At 37.6% G+C, this 16,089-nt stretch overlaps 1 protein-coding gene across 3 annotated transcripts; it reads left to right on the top strand.

Annotated features, from left to right (window-relative positions):
* Nucleotides 1-915: 915 nt before the first annotated feature.
* On the top strand, nucleotides 916-11,031 carry LOC127428660 (uncharacterized). Of its 3 annotated transcripts, XR_007895127.1 has the most exons (3): nucleotides 916-1,096; nucleotides 4,485-4,698; nucleotides 7,199-11,031. XR_007895127.1 is itself a non-coding variant. In XM_051677159.1 (2 exons), the coding sequence occupies exon 2, from the start codon at nucleotides 7,331-7,333 to the stop codon at nucleotides 8,009-8,011; it is 681 nt and encodes a 226-aa protein (XP_051533119.1). In that variant the 5' UTR covers nucleotides 1,062-1,096; nucleotides 7,299-7,330; the 3' UTR covers nucleotides 8,012-11,031. The 3 variants fall into 3 exon arrangements, 2 of the variants coding, with proteins under 2 accessions (XP_051533119.1, XP_051533118.1); XM_051677159.1 differs by lacking the exon at nucleotides 4,485-4,698 and having other exon boundaries at nucleotides 1,062-1,096; nucleotides 7,299-11,031; XM_051677158.1 differs by lacking the exon at nucleotides 916-1,096 and having other exon boundaries at nucleotides 4,325-4,698; nucleotides 7,205-11,031.
* Nucleotides 11,032-16,089: the final 5,058 nt, after the last annotated feature.

The following is a 16,089-nucleotide window of genomic DNA, read 5'->3' as shown; positions in this document are numbered from 1 at the left end:
TATTGTTGCGTCACAAGCCAAATATGTTTGCATTTATCTCACTCAAGGATTATATGAAAATGTGTACTAATGCAATGATGTGTGGTGCAATCTTTGCTCTGCTGACTTGGGCAAATAGTTGCATCTTTAAGAAAGTTTTCCCTTAGTTATGAGTGAGGTCTCTGAGTTTCTGAATGGGATCTTTGTTTGTGACTCAGTGAAGGTCGTGAAGGTGTCCTCCATTGGTTTGGGATGGTGGAGAAAGGCAGGCGATAGATGTGGAAGGATTTTTTCAAACAGCTGTGGCCAGCGGGTCAGCCTGTGTCTAGAAGTGATATCTGGATGACCTTGTCCCATCCATCTCTGTGTGATAAGATGATCTGACAGATAAATCCCCCGAGCCTCTTGGACATGTGCTGCTTCATAGCACTCCAACCCTGACAACAGCATGTTGTTCGGAGTTTATCCATCTTCACCTCTGGATGCTGTGGAGAGGAGACATCTTGCTCAGTTGAAGTATTAAAAATGCATAAGGAGAGTTGTTTGTATGTGTATGAAGTGACATCCCAATACTGCAGACAACAGTGCTGATCAGAACTTTCTTTATGCTTTATACACACACACACACACACAACGGCAGCAGTGGTTTTAAAGAATTCATGATGCCCAAAAACTAACTCTTAAAGACTTGGTCATGGGAGTTTCTTTGCTGGCACCATCAGTCAACACTTTTTATGTTTCTATACTGCAAAAAATAAATGAAAATAAAAATCTTGATTTACTGTAGAAAAATGTAAACATCCTTAAAACAAAATAAATTTACTTGATCATTCTCCCTTCGAAGTGCCCTCCGAAGGCATCATTTATGCCGTTTGGAATGCAGATAAAATTCTGATTTGATTTCTAGGGTTTATAATAGACTGGTTTCAACTAACTGAAGAAGGATGAGAGCTCCAAAGCAGCATGCAATCTGTGATCGGAGAAAGGATGTGCGTCAATCAGAGCGAGGAATCAGCTGGCCATCATCTCAAGCACCAATCACAGTCAGCCTTTCACAACATCCATAAATCTTCAATGTTCAGGCTTCACTTGCTGTCCCAAGATAAATCAAACTGAGGTATCACTATTTGTCCATTATATGCATTATTTATTTCAGTGATTGGTTTCTGTTTCTAGAGCCATCTAATGTATTTTCCATGACAGTTTAGACTAAATGAATCTCATTTAACTTTCAGAACAGGAAAAAACTATTTACTTAAATAGTTGAACATAAGGCATTGTTTTTGAGCACCTAAATGCCTTTTGTAGCTAACAGCAATTTTCAGGTTATACAGTGTGCAATGTAATATTTCAGATATTCAAGATTCTCCAGCAGGCGAACTGTTTGGGACTTTTCTGACAAGATATTGAGTAACTTGCATTTTAGACACAATATGGCCATTTATTTTGTTTACTTTTGCTCCTCTAATGAAACTGATGAAAATCGTTTAAAACTAATGAAAATAGTTTAAAAAGGAGCCAAAGCAGGATCAACCATTGCATTTATCACCAGGCAACAAACTGCTGTCAGCAAGCAAATACAGACAAGTGGAGTGATACAAACAGTGAAGCATTCCATTGCTATTATACATAATACCAGCACTCTTGGAAGGCTGGTTGTCCAATCAAATTGGAGAACTGTTGTATAATGTAATACATTGGTGCAAAGTCTTGGTATTCTGCAGCGCCTAACTAAGATTTTCCTTCCTGCCTCTAAGTGAGCTTTTTGCACTTTTCTTCCATTACTGTTTGCTTCATACTTACCCACCTGTCCATGGGGAGCACACATGAGTGATTGTGAGCTGGCTTTAATCTGTTTCACCATGCTGTGCCTGGGGAGGGTTGCAGGTGGCCAAGACCACAGAGCCAGATACAATGCCAACAGCATAGTTCTTTCTAATACACAAAACCTTGTGCTTCTGATAGAACCTCTGTGCCAATGACAGAACCTACATTGAAATATGCATTTCAAAGCTGCAGCTTTGTCCTTCAATAATTATTTAATTTTCTCATGTATGGTCTATGCATAAATAAACACAGTACTGTACTGTGACGAGGAGGAGGGTGTGGCCAGGCTGTGAGGGTGCAAGGCCGGCGTTGAATCAGATGATCAGAGGGAGAGCGAGATAAATGGGGGCCGGAGACGCCAGTTCGAGAGAGAGAGAGAGACGCATGTGGCCGCGCTGCATGTGTGTGTGTCTATGTTGGTTTTAAGTTGACTTCAGCCAGTTCCCGTCTCCTCCTTGCCCATCCATTAACTGTTACAGTGGTGCCGAAACTGGGGAGGGAGGAGGGATGCGCTGTTGCGGAGTACTTGCCACTGCCATCCACCAGGGCAGCAGCCTCGGCCGTCTGCCTTGGGACGGAGGGGTCGTTGCTGGTCGCAGAGAGCCGAAGGAACCATTGCCATCTGTCAAGAAGGGGAGGGGCAGTTCCGTCCACCAGGGGTCGGAGGGCTCGCTGCCATCCACCAGGGTAGGAGGAGCGGTTGAGGACCGGGGGACAGCGTGTCCGGGAACCGGCGAGCAAGTTTCTCTCTCTCTCTTTGTGTGTCTCCCACTCACCCTTTCCCTCTCCCCACACCTCCCCTTGTCTCTCCCCCAGGTTACCAGAAGGTGGGGTGGACCACCGGCTGACAGAAAGACTGGAAGGGCAGCGTCTCCCCTCCAGAGTTGGGGGGGGGTGGAGTAAGTCAGTCTGGTGGCACCCCGGCCTGAATCGGGCGGGGGAGGAGTGTGACAAGGTGTGGCGTTGCCGGGATGTGAGGGTGCACGGCCAGCGCTGAATCTGATGATCAGTGGCAGAGCGAGAAAAAGGGGGGCCAGAGAAACCTGTTCAAGAGAGAGAGAGAGAGAGACGCACGCGGTCTCAACGGCCCAGCCACAGCCTCCTCCTCGTCTCACTCCTCTCCTGCCCAATTCAGGCCGGGATGCAAATGTTTTATATCCTACCTGACAAATAAATTGTTATTATTTGATTTATTCTAAATTCCTCTGAAATCATTACTGAAGCTTTAATATAGGAGGAAGCCATTTAAAGACTCTCAGTTTGAATTTAAACCACTCAGGACAACCAGGTAGGACAACCACCTAGGACAACCAGGTAGGACAAGCACCTAGGACAGCCGGGTAGGATTTGAATTTCAATAGACCAGGGCAGACCATACTGGAGCTTTAATATAGGAGAAACCACTCAGGACAACCGGGTAGGAGAAAGCCATTTAAAGACTCTGTCACTGCTCACTGCCCGTCTTTGCAAGTTGTATGTACGTGACTAAGCGGCAATATCGTCTGGTTATGAGAAAAGCCAAACCAGACGATATTAGTTAACCCTACAACCGCTGACTAAGAACGGAACAGGCTATCCATTTTCGGGAGGTTTATGTAATTTAATAACGGCCGGCGTAAGTCTCCAAAGATCAAAAGGACAATGAATAGAAGAGGATTTAGAGTAATCAATAACCTAAAAATGTTAAATTAAAAGAATGATCAGAAATTAATTTGAGCTTAAACATAAATTAGAGGTCAACTTAAAATTGGAGTCAGATTAATATAAAATTGGAGTCAGATAAAATGAATAACGGAATTAAATGTGTGAATTAACAATAATTGATTTACTTCAGCGCTCAGAAAAGACAGAACAACGCAGAGACCTTCAAGGGCAATTTATTGAAGTTCCGCTCAGATATGAAAATTATTTATCCAGATTCCCTTTTCCTTTTTCACAGCGGTAACCAGCAGAACAGTCAACGTAAACTTTAATAACATAAACTCAACTTAAAACAACATAAAACACATAGATGCACACACACAGCGGCCGCGTGTCTCTCTCTCTCTCTCTCTCTCTCTCTCTCCCGAACTGGCGTCTCAGGCTACCCTTTATCTCTCTCTTTTGCTGATTAGTTGACACAGTTGGTGTCCGGCCTGGCCACGCCGTTCTCCTCATCACATATATGTATAACGAACTTGTTTCAATTATTTATTTTCCTTCTTGCAATTAAATATTAGTTGCAATCGCAAAAAGTATGTACCATACACAGATGTCAATAGCTTTAATGTGTTTACAATCTACATTTACATTCAATCATTTAGCAGTAAGAGACTTACAAATGAGGAACATTAGAAACAATTTATCATACAAAAGCCAAGAATTTTCACAGTAGTGAAATGCCATAAAGTTTTAAGAGTAAACAAGAGAAGAACAGAAGCTAGAGCAGAAGGGAAAAAAGAGAGTACAATGATATTAAAAAATAAAAATTAAATTTTTTTTTAAATTTTTTTTTTTATAAGAATTGCCTTAGTTTATGGTGGTTTAGTGAAGTGATGATACAATATGGTACAATATTACTTGTCACTCAGTTTTGTTAAAGAACTTTCATACACTAAGGGTTGGGCCCCCATTGGCAAGTCTGCATTTTTTGATAACTTTGTTCTTTCCACTTACATGAAAATTCCTCTGTGATACAGAGCAGACCAACATCCTTTGCCAGTTTCCTGTAACCAAAGAGATAGTCAGTTCAGCCAATCCCCAGCCAGAACTGTGTGGAATGGATTCCTGAACCCTCTATGAATTTCCTTCCCTGAGAAAAGTTATCTTCCAAATTACTAGAGCCAAAGCACTCAGTGGTAATGCTCATTGGGAATACTTCTATGAAGCATTAACTTTATTCTGGGGGAAAAAGTAAGTTATTAATTTTTTCACATTTCCTTTAAGAAGAAATATTTACTGCTCTCAGAAGTTATGTATCAAATGATGCACTATAAATTGTGTACTATACATTATGTGTTTAGCCATCTAGTGTTTGAATTTTCAAAGGGTAGTAATTGTCTCAAATCAACAATGGACCCTTTTTACATTTCTGAGTTTTAAATGTGGAAGTAACCTATAGTGGGGTAAACTTCTATAGCTGTGAATGGGAGATGGCAAATATTATTGCTCTAACAGCAAAAGAAAAAAAAATGGCTATTACGTTTTCACACCTTTCTAAAAGAGGGAATAAAATATACAGATGGGTTATGACAGTTAGAAGAGAGAAAGATGCCAAATTTACTGTCAATCCCTTAGAGGAGCCTGTATTTGAAACCCCATCACAGCAGTGGTGACTAGTTTTTTATTAAATTATTGCCAGGGTAATATAACACAAAGGATAATGTTATCAATTTAACACAAAAAATAATAATAAAAATGTTAAAATATAAAAAAAAAAGTTTGCTAGATTTAACCTGCTAAATGATGAGGAAAAGAATCATTACAGACTGTGAAAAGGGTCCATGAAGTTTTTTTTATTTACACAAAACATTTGCCATTTTTCTATTGAAAGAAATATCTTGTTGCATTTTTATCATTGCATTTTTCAGTTTGAACCAACTCAGTCTTAATAGTAAGTATAAGATGGTGAAATCGTATGAGCTGGCTCATGCAAAAACACAACTTTTACTCCCAGAGAAATATAAATGAACCACTAAAAGAGTTTAACCCCTAACCCAAACTTAACCCTAATCGTAAAGTCAAATCCCATGCCCAAACCCTAAACATGATTTTAACAGAAAACCCAGCCTGATCTCCTGAAATTTATGTGACAATGGCAACATTTTTGCAAACCAAAGTTCCGTGCTTCATTACACGTTTGCCTGCAGTTTCCCTGGGAAATGTCCAGCTGGTGCAAAAGCAAGTGAAATTATGTTTTTAAGGTGAATATTATATGGGTGTATAATGTACGTTTAATGAGTTAAACGTACCTTGCTAACCTAAACCTAAACAATAGTGCTGAAAATAATTTAACGAGAGGTGAACAAAACAGACATCTTTTTCCTAAACCAACACCTAAACCTAATCGATAGTTTTTTAAAAGAAAAATTGACATTAAAAGCATATTTACTGAAGCAGCCATGTCATTTCGTGGTGCTTCTATGGCACTTTCGCTTCACTTTCACTCGAGTGTCCTTGGCTGGGCTCGAGGCTCCATCTCCGAGTCCAAAGTCCAAAACTCTCAGTTTAGCTACAGCACAAGATAATCAGGTTGAAATAAGTGTGAGAAATGTACGTGGGTCTGTAATACAAGCATTCAAATTTATAGTTTTTCAAATTATGTGTAAGTGTTTTGATGTAATTACATGGCAGGGTGTGAATAATAGAGCAGAAGATATGTGTTTATAAAGTCATAAACAGCCATAGATCCCATGATTTGTGCGAAAGTGAATAAAGTTGTTGTAATGCCTCTACTGTTCATTTCACCAGGAAAATGCAGGAAAACCTATAAAGTATCACGTAAAACTCATTTTGCAAAAATGTAGTTATAGTAATGTTCATTCTATGAGACTAGGTTGGAAAAATCACTGTTGTGTACCACAGAAGAAAGAAAAACATTAGGGTTTTGAATAAACTTTCTTACAATTTTTCCTTGTATGAGATGTGGGAAGTGTATGAAAGGTTATGTGTAACTGGTCCTGCTCGACCTGCTCTGAGCGGGATTCAAATCGGTGTCTCTGGCATGGGAAGCAGGCATGCTAACGAGGAGGCTAAAGGCTACAGCCTCTAGCTTCAGTCGCAAGTGCATCTCTTAAAGTCAGGGGAGTAAGGTTTACACACTGCAGAGCTACCTACTAGCTGGCTACCATTACATGTGCACATACAAAATTATAAAATTTGATGCCTATATTGTATCGATTTAACATTTTGTTTGTTGATTGGTTGGTTTCTATGGGAATAAAAGTCATACCTTTTTGTACAAGCCAAGTCGTACGATATCTTACGATTTCGCTATCTGGTACAAGTTGTCATGAGACTATGTTGGTGTGAGCACACTACTCTCACTACTTATACTACAAAATGGCATAGAATTGTGCAAAAGTGTGCAAAATTGGAGTAAAAGTGTAAGACTTTAAGCAATGTTATGAAGCCTCAGAAGAGAGGTTGATTACAGAATGTTGAATAGCCCTCAGATATGACACTCTTCATCTCATATTAACAGTTTAGCAGCCTCAGAATTTACTTAAATTCAGCCTCAGCCTAACCAGCATTCTCACCAGGCTCATTGAAGCCTTTGATTACATTCTGTATTAGACCTGAGATCTCCACAGGAAGGCCAGCTCAAACTAGACTGATCTCAGCAGGTTAAGAACATAGAAATTTAAGTCAGTCACACAAATGTTAATTCTTTTCCAATGCTGTTTTAATTGAGCACCAGGAGTCGCCGCCAGTACTTGATTCAATTCCTCTGATTATTGCTGCATTCTCCAGAACAGATGTTCAGCCATGACAGACTACATTTGCCTCTGCAGAGACACTTCTCGCAGGTGTGGTTGACAGACGAATGCTGATGAGTATCTCTGGAGTGACAGCAGTGATGGCAACTGAACTGGCCACTGAAAGTACTGTTCTGCAAACTCCAGCCCAAATGGTGGACAGCAACAGAAACCTGACTGTTTTGAAGACAAGCGATGTGCCTTTCAGGAAGCCATCTTCTTTGAATCAGTCATCTCAGAGTTGTAGGACATCGGCTTTGCCTCAGGTCTGCTGGGGCTTGGAGCTCAACATGGCCATGCTGTTGATGGTCTTGGCTGGACTGTTAATCTTGGTGTTACTTTACCGGGTGCTCCTCCTGCGCCACAGACTCCGTGTTGCTCAGGCTGGGAATGCTCTGGAATACTTTGGGTTTTACCACATGGCTCAGTATGATTTAAAGCAACCAGGCCAACCACCTCTACCTGAAGCAGCTCCACAGGTTTCCACTTCTTCTGTTACCATTCCTTCCCCTTCACCTGTTATCCGACCTCCTTCCATCCATCCTCCTCTCCACCTCTCTCCTCCACCTCCAGCACACCTGTTGTATCTGCCTCTCCCCATTATCCACACCACGCCACCCAGCCCCCACCCATCATGTGGGGCAGGCTCGGATGCAGAGGTGTACTCACGGATCAACGTTCTGCGGCCTTCCAGACCATCCAGTGTGAGTCAAACTCAAGTGATCCTGTTTGAACATTCTGCTCTTTAATAGTGTGATTTTTTCAGACTAAGCAGACACTGCAAATTTCACTCCAGCTGTTTAAACTTAAGCATAATGATATTTAAAGGGTTAGTTCACCCTCTCAAGTTGTTCCAAACCTGTTTGACTTTCATTCATCTGAGAAACACGATGAACTTTTACTTCTGTGTTCCACTGATTAAAGAAAGTCATATGGGTTTTAAACAGCTTGAGGGTGAGTAAATGATGACAAAATGTTCAATTTAGGGTGAAAAATCCCTTTAAAGTGTACTGTCTTAGATAGATCAGACAATGAAAATGCACAATACATTTACATAATGCCCTTCAAAAGATATTATGTTTGATTGCTTTTTATATATTTCCTGTAATTATTATTTAAAATGTTTTACATTTAAAAATAACTTTAAATGTCTTTTTTATGTTATGCTTTCCTATGTTAGGAAGAAGTAACATAAATGTTTTAAAAAACTTATTTCTCTCTTTGTCCTGAAGTACACTGACTTAGTGATTTCCTTTAAAGGGTGGGATTTCCTGAGGACACTTTCCATTGCTTTGTTTCTTTCTGCCTCTTAGGATTTCAACATTCCTTTCTGTCTCACTGTCTTAACAACTACACCCCCCCCCCCCCCCACATAAAATACATAAAACTGTATGTTAATTATGCTGTAATACTGTGTAGATTCATACATGAAAATATGTGGAAATGTGTTGCTTTTCTTTTAATTAGCTCTAAGAGAAGAACTAATATTTTTCTGAATATATGAGTGAATGGACAATTCCACAAAACACCTTGAGGCATCTGATTGTGCGAACATTTACATGTATTCATATGGCAGATTCTTTCATCCAAAGCGACTTGCATTCAGGGTGTACATTGTATCAGTATGTGAATTCCCAAAGAACTGAACCCATGACCTTGGCATTGCTAACGCCATGCTTCACCAGTTGAGCTACAGGAACTGAATAAAGTAACAATACACTGCAACAGAGCACTTTGTTATCTCCAAAATATATGTGTCCCTCATGTGTGAACATTCTAAAGCCAAAAGATATATTTGAATAATTGATGACTCACTTAATGTATAATTTAGCTTTGTAAAGTAGCTGCAGGTGGTACACATGATAATCGTGGATGAAAAGTTCAAGACCTTTTCATGAACTTAAAACTTGCCATGGTTTGGTGCATTAATGTGCATGGTCTGGTGCATTAATCAGGATCTTTTGTAACATTAATTTCAATGTGAATATTATTATTAGGTTGTTGTGTTTTTATTTTAATTTTTTATTAGCTTTTTACATTTACTATTTTATATACTCTGTTCATTTGCAGCCAAAAAAATAAAATCAAACTTAATGAATAATAATAATAAAAAAAACTTCTCCATAACTTTTGATGTATTAAAGTAATTAAGTTGAACCCTTTAAGCTCTGAAGGTGTTTTTAAAGATTTCCTGTTTCAGTAGCATGCCAAAAGTTAAAGGCTTATTACTCTCTCTTTGTTTGTTCCCAATCGTGTCACCTGTAACAAGGGTTGGGGAGTAATGAAATACAAGTAACAGGAATATGTATTTAAAATACAAAATATAAGTAACTGTATTCCACTACAGTTACAAATTAAATCATTAGAATACAGTTACATTCAAAAAGTATTTTGATTACTGAAGAGATTACTTTGCATTTTATTGTCATTTGTTTCATTTAATATTTAGTCCTTTCAGATGGAAAACATTTATACATATAAATGATGCAATCCAAAGTGCATTTGAACAGCGGTGAAACACTTTCTTATGATGTGTTACATTCATATGAGCAGACAGAGAAGTACGTTTGAAGTAAGTTTGGAGCAGAAGAAACAGAAATAAACCTTGTGTAAATTGTCAGCTTTACACTAAGCTAAAATGCTATTTCTAGCCATTTTACATGCATGTTCCCAGGCACGATCATATTTTTTTAATAATATAATAATTTCTTTTTTTCTAGTAAGAACTTTGATATTAGGGCAAAAATTGTATTCTTGATAATAATTATTGTATTGTTTTCCTGTAAAAATATCTACAAATCCTTAAAACAAGATCAGTTTGTCTTATCTTGTTTTAGAAACAACACTGCATAAGATATTTAGGCTTTTTTGAGGATGTATTTTTAACAAGTGTATTTTGTCTTACTGTACTGGCAGAGTTTTTATAGTCAAAACAAGTGAAAAAATCTACCAGTGCTGAAGAAGTAATCCAAAGTATTTAGAATATGTTACTGACCTTCAGTAATATACTGAAATACGTTACAAATTACATTTTACAGCATGTATTCTGTAATCTGTAGTGGAATACATTTCAAAAGTAACCCTCCCAACCCTGCCTGTAAATTTGTAAAATTTTGTGTTGATACAGCAAAGCAATCAAAAGTTAGAGCATTACAAAAATAATTTATCTGAGTGTCCAAAGGTAATGGACATGGTATTTAATGTTTGTTTTCATGAGTTCAATGTTTATCAAAATAAATAAAGCAATACTTCTTCTAAGCCTCATTCATGTAAGTATTTGAGAATACCACTGGGTTATTTACTTCCACAAGCAACCCTTATTTTTTATTCTTATGCCTTATTCAACACTGACACACTTTTTATGGTTGATTTCACTTGCAATTAGGAATCTGTCAAATTAATGTTGTTCTGGATGGTGAGTTTGAATATTGAGGTGACAGGTGTAATTCCTATTTAGGAAACAAGCTTGAATCTGTTCATGTCTCAGGACATATTGTATAATGTATGACTGTGAGTGTCTGATTTTACACCATGCTGTGCATTTGTTTTTTAAAACTTGATAGCCTGGGTTCTGATAACAGTATACATGAAAATGTGTAAGATTAACAGTATAAATTTTGTAGTGAAAAACAAGCATCTTGTCTGGGCCATATCATTGCAATGTTTGATTGTTTCACATACTGATTACACCTTTTCCTTCATATTCTTTAGACTGTTCTATTAAAAATGGCAAAAATCCCAAAAATAAAAAAAGAAGAATGAAATACAATTTTTGGAAACCGCATGTGTGTGGCCACATTTTGTTCTCAGTTGATTTTAAATGAAGTGGGTTTAAAATATATCCTTTCATATCACTTTAACAGGAGTTGGGTTATTGGCACCTGCCACCCCTGGGGCAGCTTTCATTCACATACACTCAAGCTGTAATTCTGAACCACAGAACACATTTGTTGTTGTTGTTTTATTTTAGGTCTCTGTTTGACAATTGAGGATAGTGTGCACAAGAACAAAAATGAAGGACGTTTTTGTTTGGTTGTACCAGTTCTTCTGCAAATTACAAATGGGGGAAGGTTGTAGATAGTGCATATCTTCGGGTTGAGCTGTGTTCTTGACTTGTACTAAACCTTAGAATCTTGCCTGCAGTGAAAATGGCCACGTGTAAATCAGTGTTCAGTTGGCAGGATTATGCTGGACTTTTCCAGAATCTCTTCCTTTGACTGTGCATCTGCCTCTGATTATTCTTGCTTTGAAAGACTGAAAAATACTCACACAGATCTCTATGCAACACAATAATCAGAGCTAAGTGAAAGCCTCATATCAAAAGACTGAATATTAAATTTCATCTGACACACTGCTTTAATGTAAACAACTGTTTTCAGTTATTAAATTACCACCTGCAGTACTGAAAATTGCTGCCATTTCATATGATTGTATACAGTATTACACTTCTTTTGCATTTGCAACCTTTAATCTACAATCCAATGACACCTCCCCCACCCATTGATCATCTGTGAAATGCATTTGATATCAGGATGTTTCAGCATCAGTGCTTGATCTTAAGCCCACCATATAGTGCAACATACTTTATTTCAACAAGCATATTTCAACAAGAGGTTTGGGGGCTGAACCATGGCAAAAACATTAATAATATATTTATACCAATCAGGATTTTCAGTGAATAACTTTCAGTCTTTTCAGAACACAAAGCTTTAGAATATATTTAGAAGACTTGGAATATAGTGTTCAAGTCACAAGGAGCTTAACCTTGTGTAACGTTGTATTTTGACTTCGCTATACGCAACGCATAATTTAAATGAATAAAAACTGACTAAATACTGTTCACAACACTCTAGATTGTCATTTAAAGGGTTAACTTCTGCCGTACCGAGTCACGTGACACAAAAGCATGACGCCAATTTCCTTGAAGTGCTCCTATGGATGCAGCTCCAGCAAAAGTGCCTCCGTTAAGAAATCTCTTTACGTTTTTTCATTGAAACCTGTTTGGTTGTAAAGAGTAGAGTCTCTAGTTTTGTTTGATATGCCGCATTAAAATTTTTTTCATTTTTCGCACGTCAGCGCCCTGATAAACATGATGTCCACCTATGTGGAAACTCGTACTGTATTTCCTCAAAAGTAGAAAAAAGCATGGAAGTCAATTCTAACACATCTGTTGGTCATTTTGCTTCATTTTTCATATACATTTTGTTATATTTTATTTTGTTATCACTGTGCAATATGATTCTATTCAGTAACATTAGTTAATGCATTCCTATATACTTACTATGCATTTTCACATTGAGAATAAATGTTCATCCAAAAGCTGAAAAAATAGGCTTTATATGGAGTTAGGATGAAAATAAGGTGCATTTCAATCTGTTCTGAGACTAGTGCAGACAGGCAGCACAATGGAGGTTAAGTCATTCACTTAACAGGGAGCAAGGGAACATCCTACAACTCTGTGTGCATTCAATTCTAAAATCCAACCAAAAGTTCAGTTTCAGGCTGCAGATGATGTTTGGACCACTCAACATGTTTTGCAGATACAGGACAATGGTAATCAGTACATAGATTCAGAATTGTATAATGCAACATTTTATTTTAACATGGTTGGCAGTGATTGGATGATGCTGGACATTACTTTGAATAAGAATGATTTATTCAGCTTTACAGAAAATCAGCTGTAATGTCTGTAACGTCTCAAAAACATGAATAACCAACACTCCTGGAAACAAAATAAACAATTTGTGAAAAGAAATCTGACTTTCTATAGCTAAGTGTTATTTAAAATTTCACTATGTTGTCTCACTGTCCACATTTTTAGAAAAACTATTTGCTCTAGATTTTTTATTTATTTATTTTTCATTTTTGTTTTCTGTTTATTAGGTGCTACAAGTTACAAATCAAAAAGGGAAATGGAAAATGCACACAGCAGTCATGCGGGTTCTCAGGAGTTTAAAGGAGTGATTCACCCAAAAATGAAAATAAATAAAAATCAACTCACCCTTATGTTGTTCCAAACCAGAATGAATTTTTACTTTATTTTTGGAACACAAAAGTGTGTGGAAGACCATTTCCATCACATGTAATAAATAAATAGAGCATTGGTAAATCACAATTATCAGATACTAAGTCATATTTAAGACATAAAATGTCATAATTATGATTTTAAAAGTCAATATTATAATTTAGAAAAGTAAAAATTATGAGATATTAAGTCAAAATCATGATTAAATTGATCTCATAACTATGACTTAGTATCTCATACATATGACTTTTGTATCTCATCATTTTGACTTATTACTTTTTAATATCTCAAAATTATGACTTTATCAGTAACCCTTTACAATAAGGTTCCATTTGTTAACATTATTTAATAATTAAGCAATACATTTTTTTTTTTAACTTACTTGTTCATTGAACTGTTGTATATAAGCAATATCACACTCACAATCGTGCTATATGGCCCAACATCAGCACTGCTGTGATTCGGCCGCAGACGATTGTGAGTGTGATATTGCTTATATACAACAGTTCAATGAACAAGTAAGTTAAAAAAAAAATTGAAAAACAGTACGCTTGTTACAGTAACCCAGACTCTGTGAGAGAGAGACATGATCACGATCTGCATGAGCTCTTAGATTTTCTTCATTTTAACAAAATCTGAGAGAATACCACATACAGAACTGAACTTTGATGGAAAGTACTCAGAAAATGCAGTATTTTTGTTTTTAAAACCAAATATTCAGCCCAGAGGATAAGAGGATCAGAGGATCAGACTCTAGCAACACAGCAGCACAAAGTAGTCTCATTTTCTTCTCTGATCACCCCAGTGCCTGGCATAAAGCCATAATCAGCCATTACTCCTCTGTAAAGAAAGAAGGCATCTGTAACGGCTGGAAAGTCAGAATCAGAGAGCAACAGGACCCTGACAGCACAATGATAACTGTTAACATCTATAAAAATGGCACAGCCATGGTACAGGGGAACCTGAAGGCATTCCAGACTGACTACAGTGCCATAAATGAAATAATGAAAAGCGACTCAGACACATGTGCATGTCACACTAAACTCCGGCAGAACACAGAGCACATCACATAGAAACTGTCAGCCCTCACACAGCAGGTGAGAGAGCTCCAGACAGAGAGGGACAGCTATCAGAGTGAGCTAACCACACTGAGATTTCAGCTACAGGACAGAGAACAGTCCTCACTAGAGCTGAGGCAGCAGCTCAGAGAGTTACAGGAGGAGAGAGAGCAGCAGTGAAGTGAGATCCAGTCACTGAGAGAGCAGGTGAGAGAGCTGCTCCAGGCCAGAGAGGAATCACTGCAGATCCACAGAGCTCAAACACTGCCCCCTCCCCACCGCCTTCCACTCCAGAGACACCTGACACAGACAGTCAACATCCATAACCCCCCAGCCCAGAGAGGCCTGACTTAGACAGTTCACAGTCGTCACAGTGCCCCCTGTCAAGTGCCCCAGCACAGCAGCAGCAGCAGCACTCATCTGACAGCAGCCCCCCCCCCCGTAAGCAAGAACACATTTTCCCAACTCAAAAATCATCTTCTCCAGGAAATATTTCCATCCTCAAACAATCAATAAAATAAATGTTAGCATCTCCAGACACTGTACCCTTCTGCCTAATGTTCACTTGGCCCACCACCCAGACCTGGACACTGACTGTCTGTATGATCTCGTCCACTTTAGGGCTGCAACTAACAATTAATTTGATAACTGACTAATCTAACGATTATTTGAAAGATTATTCAACTATTCGGGCGATTATTGCAACGATTAATCATTAGCTCTTAAGCAACTATTCAGCTTGTGCCTTGACTTAAAAGGTTGTATTAAATGTGTTTACTAACAATAAAGAGTACAAAATCGTCTTTTAAAAATATCTCTAAATGACAATCACTGAATTACAAGGAAAACAAATACTTGGATTTTTATTGTTTAATTTATTAAAAAAATTCACTGCAAAAGGTCCTATTGTTATCAAGTGTTTTTGTCTTGTTTTCCATTTAAAATTGTCTAAAAATCCTTAAAACAAGATACATTTACTTGAGAAGTGACATATAAAATATTTAGACTTGTTTTTAGAGAATGTATCTTGAATATAAGTGTATTTTTTTTTCACTTGATCATACTTCTGCCAGTGCAGTAAAGACAAAATATACTCATATTCAAGATACATTCTCTGAGAGCAAGTCTAAATATCTTATATGTTGCTTCTCAGGTAAATGTATCTTGTTTTAAGGATTTTTTGATATTTTAAAATATTTAAATATTAAATATTATATTCAACATTCTCGATAACAGTTTTTTCCTCTGCAGTATAGCTGCTAAAGTAAATGTATGTAAGGAGTTTTAGATACTTATATTGGAAAACAAACCAAAAAAAGTCTAATCTAAAACCTTTTTTTTTTTTTTTACATTGTATAATTGGCTAAGACTACACTCTCTCACCTTTTTGGTCAAATTCATCTTTAACTCACAAAAATAAACTCCCACTTCTTAATAGAGCTTGAATCGCTGATTTTCTTCACAATAAGATACACACCATGACACATATTATGATTCAATACATCGCATGCCATCACGTTAGAAGTTTGAAACTCTCTCACACGACTCATATAAGTGGCTCTGACTGCATAGAGAAATGCCAGTTTCGGAGTTTGTGCTTATTTACACAACCCGCTTCCTTATTATTTGAACTTTAATAAAGGATGCATTAAAGATATAATGCCGGGGTGTTTCCTTTTTAGACGCTCTTACAGGCAAGATTTGCTCAAGCAGAACAGCAGGTACGGCTCCACTTTATTTCACG

This window comes from Myxocyprinus asiaticus, chromosome 38 (assembly GCF_019703515.2).
Source record: "Myxocyprinus asiaticus isolate MX2 ecotype Aquarium Trade chromosome 38, UBuf_Myxa_2, whole genome shotgun sequence".
NCBI lineage: Eukaryota > Metazoa > Chordata > Actinopteri > Cypriniformes > Catostomidae > Myxocyprinus > Myxocyprinus asiaticus.
The sequence above is the reverse complement of the archived record's forward strand: the minus strand, read 5'-3'. Positions and strand labels throughout refer to the sequence as shown.